Source organism: Salarias fasciatus, chromosome 15 (genome assembly GCF_902148845.1).
Source record: "Salarias fasciatus chromosome 15, fSalaFa1.1, whole genome shotgun sequence".
Classification (NCBI taxonomy): Eukaryota; Metazoa; Chordata; class Actinopteri; order Blenniiformes; family Blenniidae; genus Salarias; species Salarias fasciatus.
This window is the reverse complement of record NC_043759.1, coordinates 23,994,400-24,016,932: the sequence shown is the minus strand read 5'-3', so window position 1 is coordinate 24,016,932 and position 22,533 is coordinate 23,994,400. Positions and strand designations below refer to the sequence as shown.

Here is a 22,533-nt window from a genome sequence, read left to right as displayed (position 1 = left end):
GGAAACTAATGCGAGGTTAGCTGTGACTGGGCAGAGAAGGGGGGCATATTTGGTTAGATCGTCTAGCCTCTGGTTTGAACTTCACAGGAAGGACACAAGTAAAAAAAAAAAAAATACATGGAAAAAAATGGAATTCAAACAATGACAGCATAAAAAAACAACAGGAAGAGAGACAGGACAGAAAATCTCAAGGGGTGAGGGGAAAAAAAATCAGGTTAGGCTTGTGGGAGAAAGTGAGACTGAAAGGAGAGAAGAGAAAAAAAGAAGGCATCAAATCCTGTGAGCCAGTTACAGTAACTGTCCAACCCTCATGTCTCCCCTCCACCACGCTGAAGCCCCATCCCCAATTCCGGAGTGGGACGGAGGGACATCTGGAAGCCATAACGCATGAAGTAACAGCACAAAAATGCCGCTCGCCAGGGAGACGGGAGGGATGGAGAGAAGGAAAGCAAAGGCTTTCCAGGATCTGACACGAGGAGGGAGAACGTAAAAGGAGAGGGCCAGAGGGGAGGAAGGGACCTGTGGACGGCCTTTTCTCACATCTGAGCCCAGCGAGCGGGTCGGAGAGCGAACCCACCGCTCCTAGAGTCTGTAAAGCCCTCTGAGGAGGAAGCACTCGTAAAAAGGAGCAAATGACAGATAGGCCCCAATACCCAATACCACCGCCGGGTCAAATGGGGCCACTCGTGACTGAGGCGGAATCTGTGCTTTTAAAGTTCAGGATCACTCCGTCTCGCCGGATTCTGCACGTCAGGAACACTTGCTGGGTTTGCACGTCCACGTGACCATGCGCCGCTCCGCCTGTCGGTTGAATTACCTTCCCACTGAAAATGTCTGCGACTTTTCAGCACTACTGTGTCAGCAGAAAGTCTGAGGCCAACGGACCGTCGGCCCATCAGTGCCCGGATCGTTTTCCTGCTCCGGCAGCTCCGGTCCCAGACGTGAGGACGTCACGCCGTCGGTCCACTTCTACGGACCAGTTTCAGGAAGAAAACCATATTTAAAGCTCCCCTCGCAGACATGAAGCCTATAAATGATCCTATACAGTTTCATCAACTAAACAATCCAAATGAAAGTGTTGGGATCATTGTTTCACAAAATATTTATTGCACTCATGAACTTTAACAACAAAAAGAACACTCAAACATTAAGTACCGTATCAAAACATGAGATTTCCTAAGAACTTAAAGCACATTGTACAATAGTTTTGTTGGAACATGTTTATGTCTGCTGGGGTTTGGTGAGTACGGAGCTGCGTTGCACAAGGTTCCGGTTGTTGACGTCTGTTGTTGTTTCCTGCTTTGTGCGGCTTCATCGCGCCGTACTTTGTGGTGATTGAAAAGATTTGTGGCTCTGTCTTGCTGCAACCAGGGCGAAGCACACTTTACAACGCAGCTCACACTGTCATCGTCTGGCTTAAACACAGAATACCTCCACACTGCTGGACGCAAACCTTTTTTGGGCACGAGTTTGGTTGTGCTCTCCTCCGCTACTGCTCGGCTTTTCGTCGCCGTCTCGTACTTTTAGGAGACAGGCTTCCTCCACAGAATCGCGTGTCGTAGAGACGCCTTGCCATTGGTTGAGGGAGGAGCAGCTCCCGGCTGCAGTGCTGCTCTTGGACCTGATAAAGCGGCCATCTTTATGTACCAACACACTGCAAAGCTTTAGGAACTTCAGGAAAGCAGAAAACTAGTTATTGACATGAATTTGCAATTTGACTGTGTTTTCTACTTGGTGAAATGGCAGATATGCACGGTGAGACACAGGACTGATCTGAAGATTAGCAGTTTGACTCTTGTACGCCAAGGCTGCCTTCACATTTTCAAGGATATCTTAAATTCAAACTTTTAGGGGAAAAAATGCTCACAATTTTCTTTATATTGGATTTTTTTTCCCCCGACGGGCAGCTATGAACAGCTGCCTTATTACAAAACAACTTCCTGGTTGCAAAAAGCCTGAATAAATAGAATTAAGTGAGGGCTGAATAAATAGCACGCCAAGGTCATCAAAGGAAAAACTGAAGCTGTGTGATTCTAATAAGCGAGTCCTTAAAAGGGAAAGCGACTCGGTGCCAGGAGCGTTTTCAAAAACACGGCCCTTCGAGCAATTCATTTGGAAGTAGCTTGAAAACTTCCAGTAAATTACCCAAATTACAGATGGAAATAGAAGCGGGGCCTCTTTCGGTGAAAACCCGAGGATCTCCCAACAGATGTGCACGGCCACGGCTCGCTCTGTGCACAGCCGTCGGGGTTTACCCACAGGTGAAGGCGTGGGGCGTGAAGTTATGGACACAATATTAAAATCATTGATAAGCGCCAGAAATTCCCAGAAGGCCGACTGGGAATCACTTACAGAGCGCGTGAACGTGCCTCTGAGCATTAAACTGCATTTACTGCTCGGCTGCACACCAGCGCCGCCAGAATTCCCAGTGCTGTCTGTCAGCTGTAACCCTCCTCCGCCCCCTCTGCTGCACCGCGGCGCGACCTCAAATTTCCCTCAGTGGCGTTTTCCTTTCCCCGCCGTCCCTGCTCGGTTCTCGCCTCTTTCCATTCTTTCATGTCTTTTCCTTACATTGCTCACCGTTTCAAGTTCTCCATTCGGACCACGTGTTTTATGCTCTCTCTTGTTCTTTTTCGTCCACTCGGGTCTGCATTTCCTGCTCCGTCTCACTAATAAGAGGGCAGGAATGGTCAGAGGCCTCAAACTAAACAGACTGTGCCCCCACAGCATTAAACGCACAAACAGGATGTTCCCGAAATATTAAGAAACCGCAAACACCAGAAGAAAAAGGAGGGGAGGCGGGAGGCTCGACAAAACAATAGAAGAGATCCAGTGTGTGTCACGGCTCAGAGGCTCGCTGTGGTGAACACACACACACACACACACACCTCGGGCCAGAGACGTGAGAAAAGCCGCCTCAGAGGGGGCCGGCCTCTGCCGCTCTTCGCCGTCTGCACAGGAAGTTTTTTTCCAGTGCTTCAAAGAATCCTCCCAGCTCGCACATCGGCCCGTTCAGCCCACATCACAAACAAGACGATTTACACAATTCTGTGTCAACACAGACTGCCGATACCATCTGCAGATAAAGAAGCGGTATGAAAGGAGCTGCGGCAGGCAGCAGTGCCCGGCGTCGCCGTCTGCCGCCCCGCTGGTGGTGGAAGCACCAGGTGCAGCATTGTTCCTCTGCTGGGTATTGATAGCAACAGCATAATGACTGCGATAAGACAGCGGGGGGTCAAGTTCCCTCCATATCCAGGAAACCATGCCCGCTGATGTCAGATTGCAGATCGAAATCGAGGAAATAGCTATTTCAATCTCTGATACAAACGTTATACTTTTTGCAATATTTATATTTTCTTAGTTGACTATGATACTGCATGAAGATTTTATCTGCTATTGTAGAGCAACCTTTTCTTTTACTATTTGTAATGACAAGTGCTGTAGAATCTTGATGAAATGGGGCCAGACTTGCTCTGGAGGTAGGACAGAAACACTCCTGGACAGCTAGACAAGTCTTTCACTTCTAACAGAGCAGGGTTTCTGCTCAGCCGCAGGAACGAATGACTTTCCGACAGCCTCGCCGTGCCTCCGCAGACCTGAGCTCCCATCAGCAGCCCGAGAGGGAAAACGAGCCAGACTCAGACTCAGGGTACCGGGCACGAGCTGTGGGAACGCTTCAGAAACCAGGCATCATTTTTTCCAAATGGCAACTGTGTGAAAATCCCAGCTGGCACAGTGCACGTGCACGTGCGCAGGAATCGAGCTGCGCGCTGCCACCGTGTCGACGTGCAGCAACACCCCATAAATCTCAACATCGGCTCAATTAAAGTCACCGGTCACTTAAACAAAAGTATGGCTTTATTGCCGCCGCTTCTCCAGCGCCAGCGAGTCACAACAGTCTGACGGGCCGAGGCTCCCATTGCCTTTTCTGGGCTCATCTTCGCTCTCTGTGTTTTCTCTCTCCCTCCCCTGGATGTGGGCTGCCGGTGGAAAATGAGGGGGGTTGTTTCTGTGTTACGGCCCTCTGCGGAGCGACTGGTACAGCCCAGCACTGACACTGCACCATTTAAGGATTTAATTCCCACTGAGACCACCCATAACTATAAATGGATCCAGCAGAATGGATTAACGCGTCCACTTGTTGTCTGTTTATTGCGAGATTTGAAGGCAAAAAAGCGAAGGGGGATGACAGTAACGAGGACACTTTTATGAATCTGGCTCAGACTGAGATACAGACCGGGGTCCTGGGTTTTGGGGGGGGGGGGGGGGGGGTTGGAGGCAGATTAAAAGGACATCAAAAGAAACAGGAGAGCTCAGAGTGAAGATGAGCAGACAGGCCGAGGAAAGAAATGATGAGACAGAGCAAAAAAAAATAAAAGAAAAAGGGAGGGGCAGCAGGAAAATAAAAGATGAGGGAGGAGTGGGATGAGCAACACTTCAAGAAAAAAAAAAAGGGAATGGCATGTTGGTGACAGGAGACGGACACCGAGGTAAACTATTCACAGACCTATCGGAGCATACACCTCCCCCCCTCCAGCTGTCATCGGAGAAAACAACCGGAGAGGCATTCACTCCGCAGATGGCCCAGGTCGTTTCCATTCAGCATCGAGATGTGCTCAGCTGCAGGCTCCCTGTGGCCATGTGTGTCACGGTGGAGGTAACCCAAGATCTGCCTCTATTCACAGCGAACCGGCCCGGCTGGGTGTGCTGGGGCCCGAGCCAACAGGAAGGACCCGGAGCTACGGTAAAACCCAGCGGAGGCTCCCGGTTGTGTAAGAGGCGGTAGCTGACCCGTGACCGGGGGTAGACCACCCTCCATGGTTCAGCCATCATGTGAACCGCAGATAGATTTTCAAAGTTGAACCATAAGACTGTGAAATAATTGGACTGGTTACCTCATTCCTCCCATTTGAAAGGAAGCCAAAAGATACCAAGTGGCTGAAAAAGCGAGAACGGAGGATTACCTAATACCACTGGTTTTAAACAAACCTCATTCCAAATAACTCATTCAAAAACCTCCAGGTTCTGAGTTTTGTGGGCAAAAATTCAATGAAATATCATCAAATTTCATGGTGAAATAATCATATTTTGAGGGAAATGGGGGGTTTCCCCACATGTCAGTAATCTGGTATTAAAGGGTTTAGTCTTTCTTATAGATATGGTTTTCAAACAGATAATGGATCAGTTCTGGAAAAGATTTAATAACTCAGGGAAACAGTCGAAGGGACATCCAAACAATCACTGCCCACATTTCTGTTTTGTGGGCGAAGACAAAGTGTTCTGCGATATGTCCGAGTCAGCTTTTTGAGAATAACTGCGACTGTAGAAGAATTAACTTCTTAGCCACCAAAACCAAAATTACAGCGATTATTGAGGGATTCTTCCCTAATAATTAAAATCATCAACAACTGGCCTGTTTGGATCAAAAAGGTTCCTCAAAGGTTTATAAATGCCAGAACTTTACCCTCCGTTTCAAGATTATGTAATAATGTTGCTGACAGAACAAAGAAAGCTGGAACTGGTCTGTTATTATCTTCAACCTGCGGCACTGAAATCACCTTCAGCTGAGTAGGTTCAACGTAATAACTGAGAAAAGACCTGCAACCAAACTGTTTTTTCAAAGTAGTTTCCCCTTTAAACATTACAGAAACCTTCCTGATCCACTACTTCAGACATTAACGATATAAAGCAAAGCAAAAGGATCAAATGTTTGGCGTGTCATGTGACCCATGTGATAAAAATACAACAGTCGCTAATCTCACAGCAGTGCAACCAAGTTTTTTTTTCATGCAGGAGGCATTTTCTTTTACAAAGGAGGAACAGGTCAGCTGTGAAGTTAAATAATGCTGAAATCTGCAGAAAACCGCTAACTTACCATTTGCTACTCCTAAAATAAATGTAGCGGGCCAAAGTACAGTGCTATATATACGTTATATCCCCACATTCCCACCCTCTGCTGCAGCCAGGCACGGCAGACTCTTTCTAGGCCGCGTTCAGTCCCGTCGGCGTTGCACAACGCCACTAGCAAGGCGACTGATTATAACCCTGCAGAAGCAAGGTGTCGGTGTCAGTGCTTGTGACCAAAAGCCGGAAAAAAAAAAAAAGTGCATTTGGCAACAGCTAGGCGTGTGTAGACACGCTGCAGGTTCAGAGCAGGCTGCAAAAAAAAAAAAAAATGAATCAGATTCCAGAGTGAGGACAGATTAGGAGAGGTGGCGTCTGATCGCGGCGCCTTCTCCACACTGAAGCAGAAGCTGATGGCAAACATGTTCTAAAAGTCAATCAATCAGTGGTTTTCAGAAGTGGAAGCTTATTTTCACAATTCGCATTTCTAATTGTCCCGTTCCCTCAGCTTAACGTCGTCATCCAGGAGTTGACGAGACAGGGGAAACTCGAGCCTCATCTATTTAGGACTTATCCATGAGCGGTAAGCTGCGAGAACAAACAGTGGCCACGCAATGGCCAGCAGACACCTAGATAACAGTTACCAGGCTAATGCCCTCACTGATAAGCAGATTGAAGTCGGCGTGGGAGGCTGCTTGTTTTGACGTGCAGGTGATCGCGTCCGCTCACTCTCTCGACGGGGCGTTACGCCGCAGAAGCGTTCGCCGTCGGGCGTGAAGAAGAGGCGCACCTGGCACCGGGCACATCACCTGCACTTCGCCCAGGATTATAAAACCAACCGTGTTTACAGACGCAACGAAGTCCAGAGTGGCATGACCAGGATATGGCAAGATCAACAATACTGGAGCAGAAAGTACAAAATTCACCCTAAAAACCACCACAACCTCACTATTTCTGTGATTCTAGTAGTCTGAGTGACAGAGACATTAATTAAGTTCAAAAGGACAAAATTATGCTAAATGACCACCCAGACCACAAAAAAAAAACAAGCTACAGAGGGTAATTACAAAGAAAGATACTAAACAGAAGCATCACAGCAACAGAGCAACGTATGGAAAATAATCCAGCAGACATTCAAAAGTACAACAAAGACGTGCAAAATGACCAGGCTGAGAAAACAATTACAAAGAGGCTAAACCGACCACCCAGAGCAACTGGACATGAAACAACCGAAGGAGTAAACAAAACAACAAACGAAGAGCCGGAAAATGACCTTACCGAGGCAGAAAGACCACCTCAGCCACAAAAACCCAACAGAAAGAGATGAGAAACAACCAAAGAGACGAACAAAACTACCTGGACGCACACACACATAAAAAAAAACCAAAAAAAAAAAAAAAAAACAATCATAAAAAACACAAAGCAGCACCAAGCAAACTTAAAGGGACCAGATACACCCAATAACAGTCACAAAGCTACCAAAATAAAAGCAAACAACCAAGGAGAATCAATAGGTATGACCAATACAATTAAAACAGACAGAGATACAAGCAGACAGCAGTAGAAACATTTAAACCACAAAAATAACAGAAAAAAACCACAGAAGACGCAGAACGACCACAGAGACGATAAAGAGCCATGTTGTGTCTCCTGAGGAAGAAGGCGGTGTATCGCTCTACACTTAGCTGCAGCTCAACAAAGCACCTTCATTTCAGCCATCCATGTGACAATAGACGGCTTAAATCCAATATTGAAGCTCCAGCTGCCATTGCAACTATTTAAGAGTGCGACAACACACATGCATTGTCTCCTAAAGCCTGAAACAGGAGCAGCATGTCAATGAAAAGGTAGACTTAGTGATGCTTTGTGCTTAAATAGAGCGAAATTCATCCTGGATTTAGTAACAGAATCACCAATAAAAGAAAAACTCATTATGTTGATAACCGCAGTGTTTATTCTGTGCTTGGCTATTAAGATCCTAGAACCAATAAATGGACTCATTTGCAGTGTTTTCCTATCAGAGGAGGGAACCTCGACGAGAGCACATATGCCAAAAGGGACATAAGATCCCAACAAAAGCAATTAATACTGTGAATGTGGCGACAGCGGCTGCAGCTTCAGGGCCTTGTGGAGAGTAATTATTGCCTAGTGTCAGGAAATTAACTGTTTTAAGCTGAAAACTGCATCAAAGCTAATTAGATTGTACAGACAGCGAAACGGGAATAAGCTTGACCCCCTCCAGTCAGGCTGACCACTATAAAATGATAGCAATCAATGAACAGGAAGGGGAAAAAATAAATTCAGTAACTAAGGCGCTCATTAGTCTTGTTTGGAGAGCCTGAGGGGGCTAAAAAAAAAAAAATGGATTTGGGGGTGGTGGTGTGTTGTGATCAGCAGCGTGTCGGATGGTTGTGTCTGTATGGTGACCTTGAGCAGAGGGAGGAAGCGACGTGAGGCACTTCTCTATATATAGAGGTGAACAACACAGGCGGCTTAGTGGAAAACAATCCAGATGACAATCAGAGCCACCACAGGATTTCCACCAGTGGCTTCCGAGGAAAGACACACACACACACACACACACACACACAGGATGGGAACAGCCGAAGATAGCGGGGTGTGGGATCATTACACACCACATATAAAATCCAGCTTCTGAGGCGCAAAGCCACGAGCAGCGGAGACCCAGACTGCGCCCGTCGGTGGATGAGAGGCGGTACATTTATCGCCCAAAATCTCACCAGACAATCACATCAGCTGCACGTGGGACCCGGCGGCATAAGTGACCGTCGTCCGGGCGACGGGCCAGCGAGCGAACGACGCAGGCTCGACTGGAGTTGTGCGTCTCCACGATGAAGTCGGGGAGGTCAGAACAGCGAGTGCGGGAGCGTTGCAGATATATGGACGGGCCTAAAAATAGGCGGGGTCATTGTCAAGTTCGCCGCCGCGCCGCAAGCCAAGGTCGACGCTCCGTCTGTGTCAGCTCCAGCGAGCAGCTCCCAGGCAGAGAGGCCGAGTGGCTGCAGCTGATATCTTCACTAACTGTGTGAGCCGCCAACGATCCAGCACCACTGTCACCATCCCCACAGTCCTCTCTCTGCCAGGACCGTTAAACAGAGCTGTAGTGTTTTCATGTTTCGGAAATAGGGATTGAACCTGCTCTTGATTTGTAATAACAGACCCCCCCCCTTTAACATATGAATGTATTAATGTGGGCAGCGTGAAAACATAATAAGTGTGTTCCTGTTTGATTTTGTATTTTCTCCTCATACTTCAACCCTTTGTAAATCACAATGATTAAAAAAAAATTACAAAACAAAGCAGAATGACTTTTCTTTAACTCTCTAAAACAAAACAAAAAAAAACAGCAAGCATAAAACTTAAACAGGAAGTCAAAAAAGATGCATTTGATTCCTAATCTGCTCTCTGATTATGTGTAATTGGGTGGGATTGCCTGTATGGGAGCGGTGGCAGCGTTATTAACTGAACGGTCGCCACCCTGATGAAACGACTGCATCGCGATCTGAATTCATCTCAGAGGATTCGGCCTGAACGTGTAACAAATGAGGACGATTTCTCTCCTCGACATGAGCAGCACATTCACTCTTCAGCTCTGGAGTTATGATCTGTGTATCCAGTACTGCTGAAAGTGTTGAGTGTGTGTTATAGCGTGCCTTATGCTAATCAGACCTAAACCGATGCTCGACTGCTTTTTTTCTCCAGAGTAGAGATGACCCCGGCTTGTGAATATCTATAAAAACCGAGGCTAACATCAAGTATCAATTCAAATGTTTTCAGTTTTGAAATGTTAACGGGCATACTTATGGGTCCTACTATTGCTGAATATTCCGTTTGTTCTCCTGAAGCTGACTCACTGCAGTGCTCCTGATCAGAGGAGGGGACGAGTTGCGCCCTTGCCCACGTCTTCAGGCTCTGGAGCTGCTTCTGAAAGGTGCATGCTGCTGCTGCTGCTGCACTGCTTTCACCCACTCGCTGAGCTAATTTAGCCACTGGAGCGTGTCCTGATGCAGCCTGGACTAATTCAAACAGCCTGGCATGGCACCTCAATTTCACAAATAGAAGAGTACAGGACAGGGGATCACAGCATGTGTGTCAGCGTCGATGAGGGCTGCATTAGCCACGCAGCTCCATGTTGTGCTGATCCACTTATCCTCTGCACGTGTGCTTGTCTGGCGCAGCGCAACAGTGCATGCAAACATGCCGAAAATTTAAATAGAGGAGCCGAATTTTGTGCACGTGCACTCCATGCAAAGCACGCAGAACACCGGCTGCTGCATGTTCCACACGGAGGCCGGCCCATCCTCCTCTGTCACTAGGCAAAGCTGGGATGCAGCAGTCTGAGAGGGAGCGAGGGAGGGGGCAGAGGACCAGGCAGGAAGGGGAGGGGGGGAGCAAACAAGAGGAAAGAAAGGAGGGCAAGGAGAGGAAGAGAGAGGAAGGATATGAAGGCACGGAGAACGACACGAGCTGGAGGAGGGTGAGCAGCGGTGGAGTGCATGAAAGCAATCAAATAAAGGCTGAGTGAATGCACGGCAGACACCCATCGACAGGCTGACACTGAGCTTCAACGAGGGCTGGAGCGGCAGCAAGAGCTGACTGACTGACGGGGAGGGAGGGAGGGATGGAGGGAGGGAGGCAGGGCGGGTGGCGCTGGCGGACAAAGAGCCAGACCTGGCCTCATCCAAACAGCTGCTGTTCTCCCTAACATTGCACCTCGGCTCCAAATTCCACAGGCAGCCCGGCTGTGAGGGGCTGCGGCCTGAGTCAGCGCTTTCCTCCACACTGAGCCGAGCCCTGCGCTCACGGGGGACGCACAGCACGTGCAGGGAGGGGGGGGGCAGGACTCAGCCTCGACATGACGGATCTGCATTTCTTTTAAGACAGTTTAAAGGAACAGAGGAAGAATGGCGACTGAAGATGAACAAGACGTGTTGAAACGAGTCTTCATCTACAATCATTTCAATCCGTCATCAATTCCAATTTTAACTACGGTTCACATCCTTTCAAATAAAAGCCAACGTTAGTTTTTGGAGCACTTTTGTTTTGAGAAACAACAACTTTTTTTTTGTTAATATTCTTATTTGGAATGAAATAAGGCAAGTTCAATAACAATATTGCTCAAAAAATACAATTTAATAAACATAAGTAAATGCTAACAAAACAGTCTGAGATCAGCGTGGTGCTGCAACATTTTCAGACTGGTGAAAGCGAGAGCAGGCATCACAGCAGCGGCACAGCTGTTGCAGCAGGAAAAGAAGATCATCACCATTAATAAAACATGCTGGAGTCACTGGGCCTGGAGGATAAGCAGAACTGGGACGATGCTAATGCTAACAGGAAGCCGTATAAGGGACAACAAAGGCGGAGGGATCGGCTTCCCGACAGCCGCCACCTCGCCTGGGAGCAACTCCCAGCAGAAAACCAGCGACATGCCCGGAGAGACGGAGCAGAGAGAGACAGAAGTGAGCGGGACTTCTTGGCACCTCCCCGCTTCGCCACAGATGGGATGTCGTGCCAGACGGCCTGGCGCTTTTTCCACATGTCACAGAAGTATCCTGCGCGGGCAGGAAATGTGGGAAACTGGAGGAGAGGAAACCAAAAGGGCCCAGGATTATCAAAAGCTGCAATCGTCTCCCGCGATATTTACCCATTTCTGCCTGCGTGAGGCTCCGGACGCCGCCTGCTCACATTATAAACACTTCATTCAAGTATTTATGCCTCTACGAACCTCGTCATCGTGGCATCGGTACAATGAAGCACGAGCAGTGCTTCATTTGAAATTGGGCACAAATCATATAATAGCGCGTACATGCGGTTAAAACTGGATCGTGCACAAACTGAGCGAATGCCAAATTGTGTCCGTGGCTACTGCCCAAAAGTCTTACATTCTCTAATCCGCAGATTTTACAGTGGTTAGACGCTCAGTTTCCTCCAGACGTGGAATGCTACACTGCAAAACTGTACAAATACAAATGAAACGCACAACACTGACTCGTGTGTGGCAATGTTTAACTCGTCATACACAGCAGACTCAATCATTTCCTTTTGGACGTCACACTGGGGATCGTAAAGCTGAGAAGCTTTTCGATACAATGGATATAACGACCAGCAGGATTAGACTTTTCAGGGGACTGCTCCTTTAATCTGTGGTGTTTGATGTTGAGGATTATGTAGAGTTTTATGAATGAAGGGAGAAATGACTGGGTACAATGATTTTTTTTTTTTTTTTGCTTCCAGCTTTCCACGGGATGGACATGCTGCTCTTCACTCAAATATAATTTACTGAGCAATTCAAATGAAATATACATTTTCATCAAGCATACAGGGCTCCGTTTTACTATTATTCCCACCCCTCCCATAAAGAACACAGATACACCAAATTGTTGTGCTTTTGGGACGTGTTGCTCTTCAGAGACGCTCTTTAGCATGTAACATGTAGCACAGCTCGGAGTAAAGTCCTTCTGGATTCACTGAGAACCAAACTAATGAGCAACAACAGACTAACTGGGCCCAGCAGTGGTTTGGATGCACCCTATTGAAATCAAAGGCCAACACCTCGGCCTGTTAGTATGGCAATCAGGCAGCTTTTTACTGAAATTGTGAAACTGTGCAGTTAATGTGTGTGACCATGATTTTCCCACAGCACACTGGAGCAAGGCCGCAGTCATAAAACCAACGTTACTGGAGGTTAGACGTTATCCCTCGTTTAGGAATAATAATCACAAATAAACAAGACTGCAATGGGCAATTTCAATTTATATCTTTGATTTTAAAACAAAGGCACTTATTGTTGAGGCAACGCCTTCAAACATTTTTTCGTCCCGACTGCCATAGGAAAAGTTTTAATGGCAGTAAAACTGTATTATGTACTGTATTAAAACTATTACGGTCGATGGTAGTAATAAATCCGAGGCCTGCTTATGCTCCTAACAGACGGCATCACCAATCCACGACCTTCCTCACAATCAGCAGCGGCTCAATGAAGTGCTATTAAAGGCCGAACTGGCGTGGACAGCATTGTAAGCTATGCACAAACCAGGACAAGGTGTAATTACATGGCCTGGACCACACCTGCTGCGGCTTTCAGAGTGAGTCTGAGGTCACTTCAACAGAGTCAGGCTTCTTTCTGAAGGGAAAAAAAAAAAAAAAAAGATGGTGGGCCAAACGCAGCCAGCAAGGCACAGCTTCATTTTCATTTGTTCTGTGAATGCTGGCTGACAGACAGCTGGGAGGAAAGGTCAGCCAAAGCCAGCGAACAGGCTCTGCAGGAGGAGGGAAGGGGCCGGGGAAGTAAAAGAAGAAAAGGGAAGAGAGAGAGGAGGGGGGGTGAGGAGAAGTGAAGGTGAAGAAAAAAGGGGGTGGAGGAAGGGAGGCCATTTACAGTCAGATCCCGAGGGTCCTGGGAGGCGGGCTAATGACCCGCGCCGCGGCGTGTCCTCTGGGACACGGAGAAAGGAAGCCGGGCCTTCCCCTCCCACTTTCTGATGACACATCACAATTAGCAGCAGGGATCTCTGCCGCCACGAAGCCCCCAGACGCATCAACCGAGCGCCGTTAAAGGCCATCTGTGAACAACCTCATGCTGAAAATGCCAATGAACGACTTCCCATGCATTACCCTGATAATCGCAGCCAGTTTATCTCGTGGAATGAGCCCACTTGAAGACGACAGAGTGCCCATTAAAAATCCAACACCATGAAGAAAAATAGCATAAGCAGATGAATTCCAACCAAAGAGAGCAGACTCAAGCTAGCATTTCCCCACATTCCACCTATGAGCTATAAAAAAAAAAAACTATGCTTTGAAATGGCAACGCTACAAGAGGCGATATCCATCAGGACGGCTTTTTGCTTCAGACTGGAGTTTCCCTTTGTTACACTGCCCATCAGAATCAAAGGAACGCTGCAGCATTTTAGGAAATTCCCAAAATCACTCAAATCTTCAAATGTGAGTAGACTGGCGACACTCCCATTTTTGTTTTTTTTTTTTTTAATTGGCAAACAAGCTAACCTAGCTTAGCACAAAGACAGGAACACTTACAAGCATATCTGCAGCTCAACAGATCATGTTTTACTTTCCATTTTAAATCCGAATGTTGTTAATGGGTCCAGTTCAGACCGGCCTGCAGATATTTCTTTAGTGGGTTTGCATGTTCTCCGAGTGTTTGCATAGCTCAAAAAACATGAATTTGAATCTAATCCATGATTGTGAATTCTCTGAGGACTCCACATTGGAAAAGGCAGCACTGAAGATTGATAGACTGAGACTAAAGCCTTACAATTAAAGAACTTCAGCATTATGGGATTCCTACAGCTGCCGTCAAAAGGCTTTCTGAAAGACAAGTGTGCTAAATTTATCAAGTTGGAAGTCTGAAGTCACAGGACTGCAGTGTGGTTAATTTTAGCCAGACACAAGCCTTTTTTGTCAGCTTGTAATTGCATTCTCTTCTTTTAAATTGTAAAACTGGTGCTCGACTGTAAAGATTAGCTTGTTGGGTGGCTTCAAGTTTATGAGACAGATGTGAGAGTGCTATCGATCGTTACTCTATAACTTCCAAAGCAAATTCGTGCCAAAAACCGCCGATGTTTCAGGCACTTTAGATTCTAGTGCAGTGTTAGCGGCAACAATGTTTGTCTTCTTTGGGCAGGAATGCAGTTAAGAGTAAATGAAACATGGAGGGCAGGAAATAACCTAGGATAAAGTGGCTGCAGGACGTCCCTTTTGGGACACTAAACGGCGGAACACGACGGGATACACGGACAAAGCAGAGATCTGAGCAATGCCAGTGAGTTTATGAATGTCCAAGAGAGCAAACAAGCATCAGCGGTGTGTCAGCCGCGGCGAGACGGGGATCCACCGGCGGGGAGGAAGCAAACACCGCGACCTTGCATCTCCGCCACAACGCCGAAACGCCGGGGCGTGAGCAAGCCCCCGAGCACACAATGACACAATGCGGCACAGCTGTCCCACTTCCTGGTCTGACATCATGGACCCCCTTTGGGTCCAGACTGGCTCACACTCGGTGCTTGTGGTTCCTTCCTGTTCCCGGTGCAGCGACCGGACAGCCCGGGAGGAAACGGCTGAAAGAGCAGAGCGATGACAAGGATGTCCTGACAGAGCGCGGCTCCAAGAACAACGCGGATGCCTCATGAACGCTTCGACTGATAGATTCTTTTCTCAGTCTGAACCAGACATCCAGCCCCTTGTCTGATATTCCTACTTTCCATAACAGGACTTCCTCATTCTGATACCAGTAGAGACTCTCCTCTCCACCTTTATGGTACTCTGGAAGTCCTGAGGAACATCTGTACCAGCTGTATCTTCATCTGAACAGCAGATAGCTAAGAACACCGCTGGAAAACCCAGCCCTGCGATCCACTCCGTTTCAAACTGGTTCAAACACATTTTTATTGCTGCAGCAGTGGTATGCACCGAGTGCATGAAGCCAGCGGCTTATAGTGTTGCATACAGAGCTGTTTGTTTTTGGTGGGGTGGATTTGGCCTCTGAACAGAATTTAAACCCACGTGACACCAAAACACTTTTTCTTTTTTTCCACAGACGCAGTGGCAGCTCCTCTCATCTGCTCAATAATGGGAATAACAGGGAGGAACTCCGGTCTGTGGACGTTGAGATAGCCTATTTAGGCAAAACCACAATAATAAGTGTGTGTGTGTGTGTGTGTGTGTGTGTGTGTGTGTGTGTGTGAGGCACACTGCCAATGAAAGCCTCACAGGGTGGAGCACACATCAGCTGCAGCAGAACAGCTGGCCACTGCGGGCTAACATCGAGCGTGAATTGAGAAAAGGTCATGCAGCCTCCCCCATGTTTGCCAACTGCGGCCTGGCATGCCAGCCCTGCTCCATTCAGCTGCCAGGGGACTCGTCCCTGTGAACGGGGACAGAGATCAGGACCAGACAAAAAGGCAACAGTGGGAAGCGGTTCAAGACTGTGCACCCTGACAAAGCGTTCACTGAGACTGCAATCAGTCGGCTCGGCGGGACGGTCGTCGCCGCTGCTGTTGAAACGCTCAGAAAGCACGGAAGCAAAGAGTGAAAGTCATTCAAACGCCAAAGGCTTTTAGTTTTGAATCTGATGAAGGAAGCGGTCGCAGACATTTTGCCATCTTTGCCAATTTATATGAAACCACCAATAAAACTCTCCGAAAGTCCAACATCCTCTATTCCTCGATGGTTTTACTCAATGATAAAACCGTGCTGCCCATGTTGCAAATGACTCATCATGAAGGAACAAAATGCAAAAATTCTGGAGCAATTGAGTGAGTTACTTTTACGGTTCAGCCCATCGTCAAGCAAGAGCAACTGCTACTATATTATTCCTTCATTAAACTCTTTCTCAATTACGAAGATTCCCACCTAAGAAATGCTTCTGACATTGGCTGTGTTGCGTTATCAGCTTCCCCATCATGAGAAACGTCTGTTTCCCTCTGCTCGGTGGCTGTGTATCAACGGCGGTTGCCAATGTCATCAGTTCATAAATCCGTATATTTCAAGAAGCACCGGCGGCCAGATGATGAAGCATCTTCCTCCCACTCCCTGATAAAACTGAAACAGTCATGAGGCAGACCCACACTGTGTTGACAGCTCAGCAACGCTACAATAATACAACCAATCATCCAGGACAAACCTTATTAGACATGAGGTTTCCAATGTTTCACATTCCAAAGCAGCAACTTACTTTGTATTTGCAGGAGGTAGTCAAGCAACACCACTAATTTATCAGATAAAAATATTATTTATTCACCAGATTCTTGTGTGTAACAAATACAGCTTGCAGTTTTCTTCCCAGCTTGCATACAAAAGAGTATCATTTCAGTCTAAACAGTCTTGATTCACACCAGTTATGACAACAAGTGTTTATGCAGAAAGTCTCGCCGTAGCGCAGCATGACAGGGACCACCGAGCGAATACTCTTCGCACAGTGAACACTTCAAATCCTGTGTTATTGTGGAAAAAGCAGTAGCCACAGCCAATCAAAGACGCTGATCATTTGCCTGATTAAACGGGGGTTAAAACATCAGCTGAGATTACATCTGCTAGCTTTCATAAGCCACGTTTGTGAAAATCCAATGAGGCGCATGGCTGAGCGAGTGTAGCTGGTAGACACGGTAAATACCACCGTGTGTGTGTGTGTGTGTGGAGTTGGGATTCAGCGTACTTTCCCGTGTTCATTTTCCCCCGTGGCTGCGGGTCATATAAGGGTCTCCATTTCAGCTGAAATGAGGTCACCAAACAAGCAGCAAAGCAAACCTAATACAAATGTTTGTCTTCTGCTTTGGCTCATGGACACGCACGGGAAGAAAAGGGGAACGCCACTGCAGAAAAAAAATACTACTTTATTATTTTTTTTTTCCCCTACAGGAGGGCAGCTGTGGACACGGAACCAGCGAGTACTGCAAGGAGAGATCACTCAGCTAAAGTGGTCTTGAGTTTCTCAAGGTCCATGTTGAACTACTTCCCAGCAGGCTGGCTTTAACTGGTCTGTGATCCATTCTGCTTCCTATAGGCGCCAGCTGATCACACGCACTCCCCAGCTGTTTCTCCAACGGCACAACACCACCTTCTCGGGTCAGCTAACGTCAAACTACATTACGGCGGTGTGCTGCACGTGGACCCTGTGCCTGGATGTTCTGCCAAGACAAAAAAAAAAAAAAAAAACACACACATGGGAGTGGTGCTGCTTCTAACTTCTGAGGACAAGACAAGACTTGACCTTACTTCTGCTTTAATTTTGTTCAGGGACGTGCCATAAAAGGTGTGTCTGCTGTCGTTCGTACGCGTGTGCCAAAGCGAGTCATTACATCCTCTCCTCCGCCGTGGAAATTGGATTTCCCTCGTCGTCGACGAGCGCTGTATTAAAACTGGAGCGTCGCTTTGTGCAGCCATGAATCACATGAACTAATTTCCTTTGGAAAGTTACAGAGCAGAGCTGCAGAGTGTATGTGGAAGATTCATTATGCGTAATGACCGAGCAGCTTATTATCACATCAGTATTTCCAAGGTATCACTCAATATCAATTCCAAGATCAAATATTGTGAATATTCAGTGAGGCTGGTAAATTTAAGCTTAATATTTCATACTGAAGAGGATTTTATTTCATGACTGTATCCGTCATTAAACAGATAAAAAACCAATTTAATCTGACAGCTGAACAGACTTCATAATTATCTGAGTGTATCCAGGAGGAAATAATTACGTGGTTTTTTTTTTCGTCCCCATTTTCTTCCACTCAAACACACATGGTGTTTAGAAGGATGGATGAACGTGTGAATATCAGAAGATACCACCGCTAGAAGTGGCCAAAAACACAGAAACGAGCGGCTTTGGCTTAAATCAGGGCAAAATAGATAAAGTGGTATCACTGATGGGGGAAGGATAATGAGCAGAGTCGTGGCACCTCGGACATGTCTGTGCTGCTGTTGTGTCTGGCCAAGGCCAGGAAAATACGTTTCTACTGTCAACATGGTGAAACGTCACCACGAAGCCACTGCTTCTCTTTCAAACTTTTAAAAACATTTACCTGAAAAGACAATAGAGATTAAAAGGTCTGGAAGAAAACATATTGCCAAATGGAGCAAAGTTTACATGGTATTTCAAGTGAAAAAGCATTGCTTTTACTATTTATTTTCATGTCAGGAAAGTTTCGCAGCAGAAATGCTGAAATCGATGTAGTTTTCCTGTAGGGCCACTTGCGGGTTCTTGGTATTTCTTGTTGCCATGGAGCCACACAGGAGAACAATATGCCATAAACATAAACAATGGGAGGACACGGGCATCGTATGGACGGACAAACAAGCCGTATTGTTATTCCGAGAGACTGTCAACTATAAAACCACCAAATCCCAGGAGAGCCTGGACTGGGAGTCAGTCTGGAGGCAAACGTTGCTACTGTTCATCTACCGAGCATGTGCAAAAGAACTGTTCACTACAGCCGACGTGCACGTGCACAGCAGCAGCGTTCTGAAAAGATTCCATTTTCCCACAGAGCCGGAGCATTTTCAAAAGTATAGTTTTCAGTGGCTCTGTGCACCGCTGTCGTGTGAACAGGCCTCATAAATATAACAAAAGTTTCCCATTTTCACCTGAAAACGCTGTTGTGTAAATTTGGAATATCTGAACTTAAAAATATCTAGTTTTGGGGCACTTTAAAGAAGAAAAAAGCCATTAAAGAAAGGTTTCACTGTATCATTTTGGCCCATATTTGTTTCTTTTTAAGAGTGACCTGCTGTCCTGTCAGATTTTAACACGTCTGTTTAACAAAAGCATTTAAATAAAGTTAAGAAGGGGGAAAAAAAAGGTCTAAGCAGCACTTCCCTTCCATTCTACCACTCCTCCTTATGGCCTTATGTAATATTAATTGACCCTGACCCTGTGTTTGTGCTCTGCAGCCTCTGTTGGGGCTTTAAAAGTCAGAGGCATGCTCCGGCAGCGAGCCGGGGCCTCTGCACCAGATAAAAAAAAAAAAAAAAAAAAAAAAAAGGTGAGTTGTTCACATTCCTGCTTCATGCACAAACCTAACCCTAATGTCACACTCACGCGCGCACACACATAGTTTCTGCACAAATGAGTGTGTGTGTGTGGTCCTGCTGCCTCCTTTGCCCTGTTGTTTTTAACCATACACAGAGAGGGGGAAAAGTGAGCAAACTGCATGTGTTCCGTCAGATAAAACGTGTGGAGCAGCTGATTCCTGTGCAGCAGATCAAACTAACTTTTACATCCATGCCCACACACATAACACACACAAGAGGAAAACAAACCGGCATGCAAAGCAGTTGTGGCAACTTAACTGAGCTGGACAGTGAGAGAAAGAAATGCTCCGTCTGCAATATCATGGGAATAAATACTGTCACGCAGCAGAAGACATCTTTATTAGCTCTTTCCTGGATTCCTATCAAAAACGCCAAGTGGGCCTGCTTCAGAAATTCCTCACTGCACTTCATATCCGTCAGCACATGGTTGTCCTCTAAGTGTATTTTTCGACCAATGTTTTTGGGTGATAAAGCCCTGCGTTCCTGTAATTCCATGCGCAAGGCCTCGTTTTTTTCTTCACAAAATAAACAAACTGAAATACTTCACGCTGCGATGCCACAATTCTTTAAACGACAATATTCTAAGTCATTTCGGAGGTGTAAACAGATTTGCCCTTTGCAGTTTGCCAAACAGACTATGCTACAGTTAAATATGACAAATTCGCAAGCACACACAGTGAGACAACATGCTAATGTACAGCTAACATGAACCCAGTGGATGAGTCTGAGCCAACATGGCCTTCCTGAACTCACTTCTGAATTTCCAGCTGATTTAGGAGCAAGTAAACAGCATTGTTTTGTGATTTTTTTTTTTTATTTCCAGAAACCTTGGAAACTGCTGTAGTTTAAAGGCCAGGCCACTAGTTGGTGCTGATTTGAGATACAACCACAGACACGCCTGTGTGTGAAGAACAGGTTGATGTTAACACTGAAAGACTGGATAAGTCAACACAGTCACTGGTCTTCATAATAAATGTGTCTCCGCTCATCCGCATGACGCTGTTGTCACTGTACACAAACGCAAAACCGAGAAGTTGCGAGAACTTTGCACTGTTTGTCTCGTCATCAGACAACGAAAACACAACAAATGTTTACTGTTTTCACTTGAAAATGTCCTGTAAACATGAACAACAACATAAAATATGAATGCAAGTCTAAATGAATGAAAATATGCTGGTTATGCAAACAGTTCACGTCCTTCACAGCATTGTGTATTGTCATTCGTGTGTCACATTGCCAGATTCTTCTATAATTACACCATGTTTTTTGGGTTTGATGGGGAGTTTGTGTGTCTTTTTAAAGAGAGCAGGGCCGAATGAGCCGCTGCTATAAAAGGAATGTGATGGGGAAGGGAGGGCCACTCACTGCACCACCAACATTATTAGCTGATCATCTTACCAAAAAGACAAGGGGAGTCTGAATGCACAGACCCAAACATGAAGGGCATAGGGAGAAAGGGAGGGAGAGGGGGGGGGGGGGTTTGGCTTGGCTTAACTTACCCCAATCCAAGAACTCCAGGATATTTTTCTCCCTTCTGAGTGGGGAGTTGTTGCACTCATCGTAGAGGCAGACCAGGATATCCAGCAGTGTCTCCACACTCAGACACTGGCCATTAGACTGAGCCGGTCCGTCCAGGATCAGCTTCTCCAGCTTCTTCAAACGCACCTCTCCGGACATGTTTATTCCTGCGTGTTGGAAGTAATGATGCTAGAAGGAGCAGTGAGATATAGAGGGAGCTGGGGTGGGGTGGGCTGGAGGGGGCTCCTTCCTGGGCCTTTCGGAAGTTAAAGCAGCCTGGTCTAAAAACAAAAAAAAAAGTGGTCTAACTTTGAGTTGACGAAAGGAAGGATCTAACTGATCATTAAAAACAACTTATGCATGATCTCCAGGATTTGGGAGGTGGGTGAGACGTGAAGCACTTCCCCATTTTTTTTAATACCTATCCCCCCAGGGCACATAAGAAAAGAGGTGAAGCTGGCCCCTGGTTTGGATGAAACAGGCAGTTTGTGTCTGCTCTTTTCTTGTATAAAAAATACTCGTTTCAACAGACCTCCCTGAGTAATGTCTGTGGCAGATATTTGGGATTCTCCATTCTAGCAGCAGCTCCCCCCTCCCAAAAAAAATGCAGGTCTGCAGTGCTACAGAAGCCCCAGAGCCCCCTTCTCTGGTCCGGGACTGGAAGCGGAGCCGCCCCGTCCCTTCTGGTCCGGGACTGGAAGCAGGGCCCCCTCTCTCTCCGGTCCTGGAAGCAGCAGCAGGCCCCCCTCCCTCCGCTCCCTGCTCCGGGAATGAAGGGCGACACGGGCTTAGTTAGCAGCCTAGCTAGCCGAGCCTGTGTGGCTAACCTGGAAGCTAACGCTACTTTTCTCCGCTCCGAAATGCCTTCATCGTTCCAGCTTTTCCTCCTCCGGGAGCGGGCGTCTAAAAGGTCAAAGCTCGACTCAATCCAGCCGCCTTTTCTTCGACTATATTCTCTGGAGTAGGAAAAAATATATATATATCCTCCCGTGTTTTCACAACTCACTGCTGGCAGATATCTTCTTTAAATCCCATTCTTCGTCCAGCAAATGTCTCTTTAGTTCTCCGCACGGTTCAAACCGACGCCGAGGTCGGGAGTTTCCGTCAAAAACACGGAGTCCTCTCTCTGAAGGTTACACGGGAGCTTGTTTGGCGTCCGGAGGAAAGCTGCATTCGAGCCTCGCTTGTTCCAAATACGGGACCCAGCCTGATTTCTCCCCCCGTCCGCTCCTTTGCGCCGCCGCTCCGCTTCTACGCCGTCTTTGCACAGTCAAGCTACCAGCAGCCTGCCGCGGAGATGACCCACTAGACAGCGCTGTCTGCGAACGCCGCACTGGATTGTGGGAAGGCTATAAACTATGACTGAGCGCTTACCTCACGCCTCGGCTCTCTCACACCGAATTAGAAAATGTGTGTTTTTTTCTTAATTGTATTTACGTTAACAGCAACACCGCAGTCTCACACGTCTTACCTATAAATAATGATTTAGCAACTTCTGAATCCTAAAAGCCGCCATCTTTGCTTCCGTTCGTCCATAGGGTTCTTCACAGCCCGCAGCCCATCATTCCCGTGCTGTTAGCATCTCTGGTTCGCTCGCTGCAG

The 22,533-nt window shown here is 46.9% G+C and overlaps 1 protein-coding gene across 3 annotated transcripts in view; it reads right to left on the bottom strand.

The window, feature by feature from the left end:
- cdc42bpab (CDC42 binding protein kinase alpha (DMPK-like) b) overlaps positions 1-22,181 on the bottom strand; it is a 60,676-nt gene extending 38,495 nt beyond the window's left edge. For all 3 annotated transcript variants that reach the window (XM_030109505.1, XM_030109508.1, XM_030109507.1), the window contains exon 1: positions 20,913-22,181. In XM_030109505.1, coding sequence (XP_029965365.1) covers positions 20,913-21,090 — 178 coding nt within the window. In that variant the 5' untranslated portion in view covers positions 21,091-22,181. The remainder of the gene's footprint in view (positions 1-20,912) is intronic.
- Between the last annotated feature and the right edge of the window lie 352 nt (positions 22,182-22,533).